The sequence below is a fragment of the Aethalodelphis obliquidens genome, unplaced genomic scaffold (assembly GCF_003676395.1).
Source record: "Aethalodelphis obliquidens isolate GAN/ISIS:26980383/991018 unplaced genomic scaffold, ASM367639v1 scaffold6, whole genome shotgun sequence".
Classification (NCBI taxonomy): domain Eukaryota; kingdom Metazoa; phylum Chordata; class Mammalia; order Artiodactyla; family Delphinidae; genus Aethalodelphis; species Aethalodelphis obliquidens.
Window position 1 is genome coordinate 940,816 of NW_020837950.1, and position 13,666 is coordinate 954,481.

Sequence of the window (13,666 nt, forward strand, 5' to 3'; positions counted from 1 at the left end):
GAAAAAAGCAGAGGAAAGTAAGCAAAGAATATTAGCTGGCTAGAAACGTACACAAGTTTAAATTTTAAAAATACTACCCATATTTCATTCGAACTTCATGCTACATTAAAGCTTAAAAGACAATGTCAAATACAACTACAAACTGGAAATATCCACAAGAAGCTAAATTTCCAGTGTTCATTTTTTTAATTCATTTTTCTGACAGTGACTAAAAATACATTTATCTTTCTATTTTCTCTTAGTCGTTTATGAAGCAGTACTGCCGAGTCCTTGGAGGAGAAAACTGGGAAACAGATCACTTCCTGGGGATTGCTTATAGGTCAGTTGTGACTCATGCGTTTAGTCTAGTTATTTTCACTCAAGGCCCAAACCTTTACCCAGACACTCCCTCACAATGGATTAGTCATAAAACATTGTTAGAAAGGACAAGATGGAAGCAGTTTAAAAAAACACACACGATTATCAGTTCAAGCTGGCTTTTAAGGATTCAAGTCAAAGATTTAAAAAAAAAATCTGGCTGCAAGAATGAAAAAGAAAAGCCCAAACAAAAACTTCACTCTACTTCAACTGCTAACAAGGTCCTGTTTTAAGAACCTTATTCTACTAAGAAGTCCCAATTATTAGCACGAACATTCAATTGTCACCAATAAAAACTACTAAAGCTGCTACTGCTAACATTCCCAATGAACAGTCTTACTTACTTGAATGATTACTTAGCTCTTAAAAGGAGATGTTGATAATTTCTCATTTGTTTTCTAACATAACCCAAAGCTTAGAGACTTTTTTTTAAAAAATGGGAGTTAGTGGTCATGATTTTAAAGTCCAGTAAAACATTAAACAAGTTTATGGACATTAATAAAGCTACTATATGAACTCCATTAAACCAAAGCAACAGTTACTAATTTATAGAAAGTGATTTTCAAAATGAGCTCCTTAAGGATCTCAGTATTCTTAAAATTGATCTCAATTAGGTAATATTTATAAAAATAAAAATGTCTACACCTTCATTTAAGGCCCTGAAAAATTAAATGTCTTGTCTTTTTTTAAAGCTAGTCACCTCATTCTCAAAAAACAGCAATACTCTTCTCATTGATTTTGGTAATATTCCTTAATGAGGTAAATACAGGTAGGTATGTACTTGCCCATATTGTTGACTGAATGAAATATATTGGTTTAAAATACATCTCAGGCAATAAGTAACATCTGGAAACACATCATATTCAAAAACAGAACAGAAAGCTTATGAATCATTCACTGATCAGAATGTTCAACCCTGAAATGGTTAAAAAAAAAAAAAAGAAAGCTACTCAGAACAAATTAAGCCACTATTCAAAGCATGGAAAATTACCATAAATTTCTTAAAGGTTATTCCCTCAACACACTCAACCAAGACACTGGAGGCTAATGTTGGCGAGATGGCAACCCTGAGGGCTCCGACACAAGGCCAGCCCCACTGTAGGGAGAAGCATGTGGCCTGAGAGATGTGACTTGCCTCTGCCAGTTCCAAGCATCAAGCCTGAAACCAGTAATGGCCTCACTAATTAATAAGTGATGGACAAGAATACTACATTTAGGGAGAGAAAGATAGATGACCAAACAGCAAAGGAATTAAGTAAAACAAAATGGAGAAGGGACAGAGGCAAGTGACTAAGTCAAGGAATAGTCTGAAGCATCTGAAACTGCCATTTTTATAGGTCAAACTGGTTGAATATTGGCAATTTCAGATGTTTCACTTGACAGAACAGAAGCTTCTATTTTGAAATGCTAATATACAACTTAGGACAAATATAAGTTTTCTTTCTAATATATAATTTAGAACAAATCTACTTTTTTTTTCTCAATAAAGGGGCAACAACTCTGTCCACCTGCTGTTACTTCAATTGCTTTCTTTGAGATAAAGAATACAACACAAATTGCATCCCCAAGGCACACAGAACCCATCTTCTCACAATGTGTATGTCTTCATAAAAGATATTTTAAAAGAAAAAAGCCTCATTGTATGTTTTCAACAATTAACAGTAGAGTTTTTGTCTTATAACACAAAATAATCCCTAGTAATATTCCTGAAGACATACTGATCTAAAATACCCTAATTAAGCTCACGTCTTAAGACTTTATCCTGATAATAGAATAATAATTGTTAATATATAATTGAGTTCTTACTATATATCTGGCATTGTTCTCATCATGTTCATATATTAATTTAATCCTTAAAACAATCCTATGGAGTCGATACTATTATTATCTCTGTTTCTGACATACGAGAAACTGAAACATAGAGTAACCCAAGGTCACACAGCTATAGTAAGTGACAAAGCCAGTATTTGAACCCAGGCAGTCTGACTCCAGAGTTGTTTCTTAAACACTACACCTACACTCTACACAAAAATACAGCTACAAGGATATTCATCTCAGAGCTGTTTAAGATAAGCAAAGATTGGAAAAATTTTTTAAAGTGATTAGTTAAAAAATTATAGTATACCCAATACAATGGAATACTATGGTGCCATTAAAAATAATGTCGGGGTAAGTGTTTAATAACATGGAAAATGTTCATGAAACATTATATGAAAAGGCATGTTAGGTAGCAACATAAATTTCTTTATTTAAAAAAAAGCATTTCAGTATGCATAGAAATGCATAGTTATCTCCGAGGATTAAGTTTATAAGTGATTTTCATTTAATTTAATGAATCAGTTTTCTATAATGAACAAGCATCACTTCTGCAATAAGAAAAATTATCTTAAAATTCCTTTACAAAAAAGATAATTCAGAGTTTTAAATACTTTGAGTAATGCCAAATTATATATTCACTTACAGATATACCTGATTTTACATATACATTTTTATTTAACTTTACCTTCCAAAAGCTGTGAGCTAACATTGACAAAATCAATTTTCTTCCGGAGATATCGCTGGTTCAGTTTCCAAATGCATGAAATAAATGCATTCTTTTCAGCAGTGCTGCTGGCAACCCATTTATATATTTTTTCAAAATGTAAATCAAATTCAGGATTTTCCTGAAATAAAAATATGCAAAAGATATTGTTTTTGATCATATCCTCTTTTCATTATTGTAAAATATATATTTCAATAAAACAAAAAGAAGTTGAAGCTGTTGTTGGAAAAAAAAATCACCATTACAAATCTACTAAAAGGGGGACTTCCCTGGTGGCACAGTGGTCAAGAATCCGCCTGCCAGTGCAGGGGACACAGGTTCAAGCCCTGGTCCGGGAAGATCCCACATGCCACAGAACAACTAAGTCCATGCACCACAGCTACTAAGCCTGCGCTCTAGAGCCCGCGAGCCACAACTACTGAGCCCATGTGCCACAACTACTGAAGGCCTCATGCCTAGAGCCCGTGCTCCACAACAAGAGAAGCCACTGCAATGAGAAGCCCATGCACTGCAATGAAGAGTAGCCCCCACTCGCTGCAACTAGAGAAAGCGCGCGCATAGCAACAAAGACCCAATGCAGCAAAAAAAAAAAAAAAAAAAAAATCGACTAAAAGGTTTTTTCCCTCACTGAAACTGGTAATGTCAGCACAAGCAAAACTAAGTTATGTCTATATAATGTCATACCTAAATATCTACACAAAGAGATAGTCTCCAATAACTATAAATAAATCAAAATGAAATTCTACTCGAAATAGATGAGATGGAGAATAGATTAGTGGTTGTCAGGAGTCAGGGATTGTTGAGGGGAGGAAAGAGGATGGGTGTGCTATAAAGAGGTAGCTGAGGGAGCTCTTTAAGGTGTTGTAATACTTCTGTATCTTGATTGTAGCAGTGGTTACATGGACCCACACATAGTGGCAAAGAACTGCGTGCGCACGTGCACACACACACGCACATGCGCACACACACACACACACAATCGACTAAGTGACTTGCAGAGAATGGTTCAGAGAATTCAATTTATAGCACAAATTTTGTGTACCTCTCAAAAGAAGCTGGATTAAAAACAACATAGTATTCTGGTAATTTCCTTTCTATGCCCCTTAGGTCTATGAGTGAAAGTATAGGATGTCTGATGGACTGTGTCTCAGCTTCCTAGTTTATAAGATGGCAATGGTTTCTGGTTTTGATGTGGACCTAATTTTTCTTTTTAAATTGCCTATGGGGTTTTACAGTTATACTTTTTCTTTGATAATGTGCTATTATTCACAGCTGTGAATCTTCTCATTATAACATGTGAGAAAAAATACAATCTATACCCTAGTGTCATTTCCAAGAACAAATGAGGTGAAAAGCAGGGACTGCTCCTGTTTACAATTCTGAAAATACAGAACAATTAAAGGTGTCTCAAAAGTAAAAAATACAAGCCTTTTAAGGTCATTTCAAATGAAAAAGAAGTTCAACTGGTGTGAGAGAACTGCACTATGCTTTCTACATGTCTCTTAAGCCACAGTACAGAAATATTTTCATGCCTTGATATTCTCCCTTGAATTTAGAACTACTTGACTACTGTATAAAATATGAAAACATATGGATGTATACTTTCCTTCACATCCAAAGAATTAAAAATAGGCTCAAATGTTTTTAATGTTCTATAGAAGGCTAAACATGTATTCAATTAATTTAAAGTGTTATTTAGGGGGAATAAAATGTAATAAAGACCATAAGTAGGCAAGGAAAGTGATATGACTTTCACTGTGAAGATCTGGGATAATTTAGGGATCAAGACTTACCTATGGTACAATCATATTACAGTAGCATGGATGTACTAATGAATTTATAGCTCAATAAGCAGAATTAAAGTGACAAAAGATTAAAAACTTTCACTTACAACGAAAAGGTAATTGCATTATAAGTTGGTGCAGCCACTATGGAAAACAGTATGGAGGTTCCTCAAAAAACTAAAAATAGTTGCCATATGATCCAGCAATCCCATTCCTGGGCATATACCTGGACAAAACTATAATTTGAAAAGATAAATGCACCCCAATGTTCACTGCAGCACTATTTACCACAGCCACGACAGAAAAACAACCTATATGTCCATTGACAAATGAATGGATAAAGATGATGTGGTACATATATACAATGAAATACTACTTAGCCATAAAAAAGAATGAAATAATGCCATTTGCAGTAACATGGATGCTACTAGAGAGTATCATACTAAGTGAAGTTAGTCAGACGGAGGACAAATACATATGATATCACTTATATGTGGAATCTAAAATGTGACACAAATGAACTTATCTGTGAAACAGAAACAGACTCACTTACATAGAGACCAGACTAGTGATGGCCAAGGGGGAGGAGAGGTGAGGAAGGGATGTACTGGGAGTTTGGGATTAGCAGATCCAAACTATTATACATAGAAGAGATAAACAAGGTCCTACTGTATAGCACAGGGAACTATATTCAATATTCTGTGATAAACCATAATAGAAAAGAATATGAAAAAGAATGTATATATATATGTATAACTGAATCACTTTTTTGTACAGCAGAAATTAACACAACATTGTAAATCAACTATACTTAATAAATTTTTTTAAAAAAAAGTTAATTGTGGACAAGGATGTCCACTCTCACCACTATTCAACATAGTTTTGGAAGTCCTAGCCACAGCAATCAGAGAACAAAAAGAAATAAGAGGAATACAAATTGGAAAAGAAGAAGTAAAACTGTCACTGTTTGCAGATGACATGATACTATACATAGAGAATCCTAAACATGCCTCCAGAAAACTACTAGAGCTAATCAATGAATTTGGTAAAGTTGCAGGATACAAAATTAATGCACAGAAATCTCTTGCATTCCTATACACTAACAATGAAAGATCAGAAAGAGAATGTAAGGAAACAATCCCATTCACCATTGCAACAAAAAGAATAAAATACCTAGGAAAAAACCTACCGAGGGAGACAAAAGACCTCTATGCAGAAAACTATAAGACACTGATGAAAGAAATTAAAGATGATACCAACAGATGGAGAGATACCATGTTCTTGGATTGGAAGGATCAATATTGTGAAAATGACTATACTACCGAAAGAAAACTACAGATTCAATGCGATCCCTATCAAATTACCAATGGCATTTTTTACAGAACTAGAACAAAAAATCTTAAAGTTTGTATACAGACACAAAAGACACCAAATAGGCAAAGCAGTCTTGAGGGAAAAACACAAACTGGAGGAATCAGACTCCCTGACTTCAGACTATACTACAAAGCTACAGTAATCAAGACAATATGGTACTGGCACAAAAACAGAAATATTGATCAATGGAACAGGATAGAAAGCCCAGAGATAAACCCACGCACCTATGATCAACTAATCTATGACAAACGAGGCAAGGATATACAATGGAGAAGACAGTCTCTTCAGTAAGTGGTGCCAGGAAAACTGGACAGCTACATGTAAAAGAATGAAATTAGAACACTTCCTAACACCATACACAAAAATAAACTCAAAATAGATTAGAGACCTAAATGTAAGACTGGACACTGTAAGACTCTTAGAGGAAAACATAGGAAGAACACTCTGACATAAATCACAGCAAGATCTTTTCTGATCTACCTCCTAGAGTAATGGTAATAAAAACAAAAATAAACAAGTGGGACCTAATGAAACTTCAAAGCTTTTGCACAGCAAAGGAAACCATAAAAAAGACAAAAAACAACCCTCAAAATGGGAGAAAATATTTGCAAACAAATCAATGGACAAAGGATTAATCTCCAAAATATATAAACAGCTCATGTAGCTCAATATTAAAAGAACAAACAACCCAATTCAAAAATGGGCAGAAGACCTAAATAGACGTTTCTCTAAAGACATACAGATGGCCAAAAAGCACATGAAAAGCTGCTCAACATCACTAATTATTAGAGAAATGCAAATCAAAACTACAATGAGGTATCACCTCACACCAGTTAGAATGGGCATCATCAGAAAATCTACAAACAACAAATGCTGGAGAGGGTGTGGAGAAAAGGGAACCCTCTTGCACTGTTGGTGGGAATGTAAACTGATACAGCCACTATGGAGAACAGTATGAAGGTTCCTTAAAAAACTAAAAATAGAATTACCATATACCCAACAATCCCACTACTGGGCATATACCGAGAGAAAACCATAATTCAAAAAGACATGTGCACCCCAATGTTATTGCAGCACTATTTACAATAGCCAGGTCATGGAAGCAACCTAAATGCCCATCGACAGACGAATGGATAGAGAAGATGTGGTACGTATATACAATGGAATATTACTCAGCCATAAAAAGAAACAAAACTGGGTCATTTGTAGAGATGTGGATGGATCTAGAGACTGTCATACAGAGTGAAGTAAGTCAAAAAGAGAAAAACAAATATCATATATTAACGCATATATGTGGAACCTAGAAAAATAGTACAGATGAACCAGTTTGCAGGGCAGAAATTGAGACACAAATGTAGAGAACAAACGTATGGACACCGAGGGGGGAAAGCAGTGGAGGGGCGTGATGGTGGTGGTGGTGTGATGAATTGGAAGATTGGGATTGACATGTATACACTGATGCGTATAAAATGGATGACTAATAAGAACCTGCTGTATAAAAAATATAATAAAATTCAAAAATTCAAAAAAAATAATTGCCTTAGTATTTATAAAGAAATCTAAGAGTCTTGGCAACTCATATGAAGCTTGACGGGAAATGATCTCTTCCCTGGGAATATTTCACATAATGCCATAAAAGAGGCTGACTGCACCAGCAGCAACACTCACACAAATCAATGCGTGATGCAGGGACTTCCCTGGTGGTGCAGTGGTTAAGAATCCGCTTGCCAATGCAGGGGACACGGGTTCGAGCCCTGGTCTGGGAAGATGCCACATGCCGCGGAGCAACTAAGCCCAGGAGCCATGACTACTGAGCCTGTGTGCCTAGATCCCGTGCTCCGCAACAAGAGAAGCCACGACAATGAGAAGCCCGTGCACCGCAATTAAGAGTAGCCCCTGCTCACTGCAACTAGAGAAAGCCTGCACGCAGCAATGAAGATGCAACACAGCCAAAAATAAATAAATAAATAATATTTTTTAAAAAATTATTAATGTGTGATGCAAAATGGCTAATGTTAGGCTATGTATAAAAATTTTATGTTTTATATCCATATGTAGCGTACACACACCAAGGTGCCTGCATAAAATGAAAAAAAATCCATTAAGCAAGTCAGCAATGAGGTGTCAGCTGAGGAAAGCATTCAAATAAGCATTCAGCAATGTTAGTGAATTACACAAGTCAACGGGGTTATGAAGTGTGGAACTACTGAAGAGAAAAAGGCTTTTTAATAAAGGTGAATTTCTAAAAAGCCTTTCAAGTATTTTGTCTTAAACAGAAAATCTCTACTCTTGATCCTTCCCATAATAACAGAAATTATTAAATAATTGAAGTGTTTTTTAAAATTTCATTTTCATGTTCTTTCCAAATACATATACATGCACCCACATTCAAAGCACCTGTCAGACACCGTTTTCCACATCCCCCATTTTTCTAAAAACTGGGTGCTTTTTAGGAATAAAGCAAAGGCCCAGTTTGCCTAAAATATTTAAAGAACAGGCATTCTCTACATTTTGGAAGAAATCTCAACTCTACAGATATGCAGGACTCTCCTAAAGCTGTTTCTGCTTCATTAAAAAAATCTTCTTGCACCTGACTCAGCTGCCTGTCACGCTGTCCAGCTTTTAGTTCCTCAGAGGTTTGTACCAGGTCAGCAAAAAACCAGACTTTTATTTTATCAGACTGCTCTACAAAGGTAGTTTTCACTTCTTTGTGCCTTTTTAATCACTGTATGAGACTTGTAGAGTTCAGTCAATGGACACATGTAGTTACAGTACTGTAAGCCTTGCTATCAGCCCCATCCACAGTACAGTAGATGTGGTACAAGGCATTCCCTAGAGCTCTGGAGGTGCCTCTGGGCTGCAGAGGAAGATGAGGGGGAGGGTTAGAGAGGCTGAAGAGGAAGAAGCACCTACTTTAACCTGAGGGGGTCTACTTTATTTCTTTCTTTTTTTTTTTTTTTTTGCGTTATGCCGCCCTCTCACTGTTGTGGCCTCTCCCATTGCGGAGCACAGGCTCCGGACGCACAGGCTCAGCGGCCACGGCTCACGGGCCCAGCCGCTTCGCGGCATGTGGGATCCTCCCAGACCGGGGCATGAACCCGTGTCCCCTGCATCGGCAGGCGGACTCTCAACCACTGCGCCACCAGGGAAGCCCTATTTCTTTTTTTTTTTAAAAAAAGGGTATTGCTGTGAAAAGCCTTGAACTGTCAGGAATAAAGGTGGCCCTGTATCACGATTATCGTATTATTCAACTTTCCTGGAGTTTGAGTGTGACTTAAGGTGTAAGGTATCTTATTAATATCTTATTTAAAAATGTCTTATATCTTATTCTTCAAAGTCCTTAAAATAAGGGGTGAAACTCACTATCACTGCCATCACTTGAGCCACAATATTCAAACCATAGCTTCAGAGGGCCAGCTTGGCTGCCTCAGCTGGTGATTCTACATTATTTTTAGGGACTACCTAAGGAAGATTCACTTTGGTTATATTTTCTGTGATTTCTGAACTAGGTTTTACCAAAACAATGATTTTTTTAAAAACTACTCACACAACACACCACTTTAAAATCCATACTAATTTATGGATTTTATACTAAGTATACCTAATCTAAATACAGAAATGTACAGCCAAGGTTATTTTGCTCTAGTTATGTAGCCTGGGAACAAACATAATTGTAGCTAAAAAAAAAAAAGCACAAACAATGAAACAAGCTTACATACATATTTATTTTAAGTAGCCTGCGAATGAGAAGTGAGAGAATGGAAGGTTGGATAATACACTTTAGACTAATTGCTGGTTAGGTGGTGAACTACTGGGTCACAAAACAAGTTTAGATCATCTTAGAAGACAACATACTATGTTATAAAATGAAAGACACTTTCTGAATTCATGTCAAAGAACTAAGAAAAACATACTTTAATAGCATCCTTGGCATCTACCACAGCAAGGTCTCGAAGGGCCCAAGCAATCTGCCTTTTGTAGAAATCTCCTTTATCAGATTTCTTGACTTTGACCACCTTCACCTGCACGGGGCGTTCAGTTGTCACTGTTGAATAAAACACACACTTTCATTAGAGACATTATTCATTTCCTCATTCTTCATTAATTCATTGCAAACACAGCTGTCAGGTGTCTATACACAATACTAAAACAGGAATAGTATTTCATAACAAATGCTATGACTGAGGAATACACAGAATACTAATGGAAGAATCTAAATCAGACTAGAAGGTCAGAGGCAGATTACTTGAGAAGTAAAACTCTTAAAACTCAAAAATAAGAAAAAAAATTCAGATTAAAAACATGGGCCAAAGACCTTGACAGACACCCGACCAAAGAAGATATATAGACCACAAATAAGCATATGAAAAGATGCTCCATAGCATATGTCATCAGGGAAACGTAAATTCAAATGACAACAAGATACCACTACACACCTATTAGAACGGCCAAAATCCAGAGCACTGACAACACCAAATGCTGGTGAGGATGTGAAGCAACATGCACTGTCATTCACTGACGGTGGGAATTAAAAATGGTACAGGGCGCTTCCCTGGTGGCGCAGTGGTTGAGAGTCCGCCTGCTGATGCAGGGGACACGGGTTCGTGCCCCGGTCCGGGAAGATCCCACGTGCCGCGGAGCGGCTGGGCCCGTGAACCATGGCCGCTGAGCCTGCGCATCCAGAGCCTGTGCTCTGCAACGGGAGAGGCCACAACAGTGAGAGGCCCGCATACCGGAAAAAAAAAAAGGTACAGTCACTTTGGAGGAGAGTTTGGCAGTTTCCTAACAAAACTAAACGTACTCTTACCATATCATCCAGCAACTGCATTCCTTGGTATTTACCCAAAGGAGCTGAAAACATACGTCCACACAAAAACATTGCACACGGATGTTTATAGCTGCTTTATTTATAACTGCTAACTTGAAAGCAACCAAGATGTCCTTCAGTAGGTGAATAGATAAATAAACTGTGGTACATCTAGACAATGGAATGTTATGCAGCACTAAAAAGAAATGAGCTATAAGCCATGAAAACACATGGAGGAAAGTTAAATGCATATTACTAAGTGAAAGAAACCAATCTGAGAAGGTTACATACTATTTGATTCCAATTACTATATGACATTCTGGAAAAGGCAAAACTGTGGAGACAGTAAGAAGATCAGTGGTTGCCAGGGATTGGGGAAGAGATGAACAGGCAGAGCACGGAGGATTTTTAGGGCAGTTAAAATACTCTATATGACATTATCCATTTGTCCAAACCCAACACCAAGAGTGAAACCTACAGTAAACTATGGACTTTGGGTGATTATGATTTGTTAACGTAGGTTCATTCTTGGTAACAAATGTACCACTGTGGTGAGTAGTGTTAACAAAGCGAAAGGCTATGCATGTGTGGGGAAAGGGGCATAAGGGAAATCTCTGTACCTACCTCTCAATTTTCTTATAAACCTAAAGCTGCTCTAAAAAAAATAAAGTCTTAAAAATGTATTAATGCTAACAGGAGTTATTATTTACAATAGTATTAAAAATCTAGGAATAAATAAATATCTAGGGGTAAATATAAAATATGAACACATGTGCAAAGCCTTTAAAATTATAAAACTTGGGACTTCCCTGGTGGTCCAGTGGTTAAGACTCCGTGCTCCCAATGCAGGGGGCCCAGGTTTGAGCCTTGGTCAGGTAACTAAATCCCGCATGCCGCAACTAAGAGCCCACATGCTGCAACTAAAGATCCCACATGTGGCAACAAAGATCCCTTGTGCTGCAACTAAGACCCGGCGCAGCCAAATAAATAAATAAACATTAAAAAAATAGTAATAATAAAATCATAAAACTTATTGAAAGTCTTTAAAACTATAAACCTTATTACAAGGCATTAAAGAAGACCAAGATAAATGGAGAACCACACCATATTCATGAACAAGAAGACTTAATATCATAAAATGCAAGTTCTCTCCAAAGTGAACTACAGATTCAAAACAATTCCAATCAAACTCCCAACAAAATTTGGAACTTGATTCTAAAATTCAGATGAAAAAACAAAATACCCACAAGACAACATAAAATCCAGATATAAGAACGGACCCAGAAACAAACACACTCACACTCATCACTATAAACATGGACACAGGTAAATCAAAGACTGAAATGTGAAAGGTAAAATTATAAAACTTGTAGAATGTAGTATAGGAGAATACTTTTATTACTCCAGGGTATGGAAGGATATCTTAAATAAGACACAAAAAGGGGAAGCTATAAATGATCAGACTGATTAATCTGATTTCATTAAAAAGCATCACAAAAAGTGAAAAGATAAGCCATAAACTGGGATGCATACAATCAGCAAATTAGTATCCAAATTACATACAGAACTTAAAGAAATCGGTAAAAGGACAACCAACAGAATAGAAAAACGAGTAAAAGGCTTAAACAGGCAAATTTCTTAGGCAAGAAAATTAATGGCTAATAAATCCATGAAAAGAGGCTCAATCTCATTATTATTTAGGGAAATGCAATTTAAAACCACGAGATTCTATTTCACACCCACCAGATTGGAAACAACAGTCTGTCAAAACCAAGTTTAGACTAGGATGTGGAGAACCCGAAACACACACTGCTTGTGGGAGTGAAAACCAGTACAACTACTTTTGAAAATAATCTGGTATTAGGGTAGTGTTGACCATTCACTGCCTATGACCCAGCAAGCTCACATTTAGGTGTCTACCCTAGAAGATTCTTGCCTGTGTACACTCGCAGACAAGGACAAACATGCTCACAGAAGTGCTGCCCGAACAGCAAAATCTGGAAACAAACCTCCTGGTCATCACTGGTAAGATGGGTAAGTAAACAGCAGTACTCTCAGAGTAGAATACTACACAGCAGTGGAAATGAAAGAATTACAGCTATGGGAGAAAAACAAGAGATAACACTCACAAACATACTGTTGAGTGGAAAAAGTCACAAATGAATACCTGTGCTATGATTCAATTTATGTAAAGTTCAAAGACACGCAAATATAACAATGTATATTCGAGATTACAAACACATATGGCAAAATGATAAAGAAAAGCAAGGAAAGAGTAAATCAAAACTCAGGATACTAGTTACCTCTTAATGAGGGAGGGAAGGGAATGGGAGCAGGGCAGGGCACACAGGAGACTTCAAAGGTAATGGTAAAATTCTTCTTATTCTGGACAGTGGTATACACAAGTGTTCACACCTTGTATGTATGTTACAGAAATACTTTTGTGGGACTTCCCTGGTGGTGCAGTGGTTAAGAATCTGCCTGCCAGTGCAGGGAACACGAGTCTGATCCCTGGTCTGGGAAGATCCCACATGCCACGGAGCAACGAAGCCTGTGCGTCACAACTACTGAGCCTGTGCTCTAGAGTCCTGAGCCACAACTACTGAGCCCGCGTGCCACAACTACTGAAGCCCAAGCACCTAGAGCCCGTGCTCCACAACAAGAGAAGCCACCGCAATGAGAAGCGCATGGCAACTAGAGAAAGCCCGCGTGCAGCAACAAAGACCCAACGCGGCCAAAAATAAATAAATAAATATTTTTAAAAAAGAAATACTTTTGTATCTACTCAAGATTTAATTAAAG

General features: G+C 37.1%; 1 protein-coding gene across 5 annotated transcripts in view; it reads right to left on the bottom strand.

Annotated features, from left to right (window-relative positions):
- EXOC1 (exocyst complex component 1) overlaps nt 1-13,666 on the bottom strand; it is a 60,644-nt gene that overhangs the window by 42,172 nt on the left and 4,806 nt on the right. For 4 of the 5 annotated variants that reach the window (XM_027102884.1, XM_027102886.1, XM_027102882.1 and 1 more), the window contains exons 3-4: nt 9,972-10,102; nt 2,861-3,020 (exon numbers count right to left, since the gene is read on the bottom strand). In XM_027102884.1, coding sequence (XP_026958685.1) covers nt 2,861-3,020; nt 9,972-10,102 — 291 coding nt within the window. Of the gene's footprint in view, nt 1-2,860; nt 3,021-9,971; nt 10,103-13,666 lie in introns of those variants that run through there. The other variant, XM_027102887.1, reaches the window with a different exon arrangement.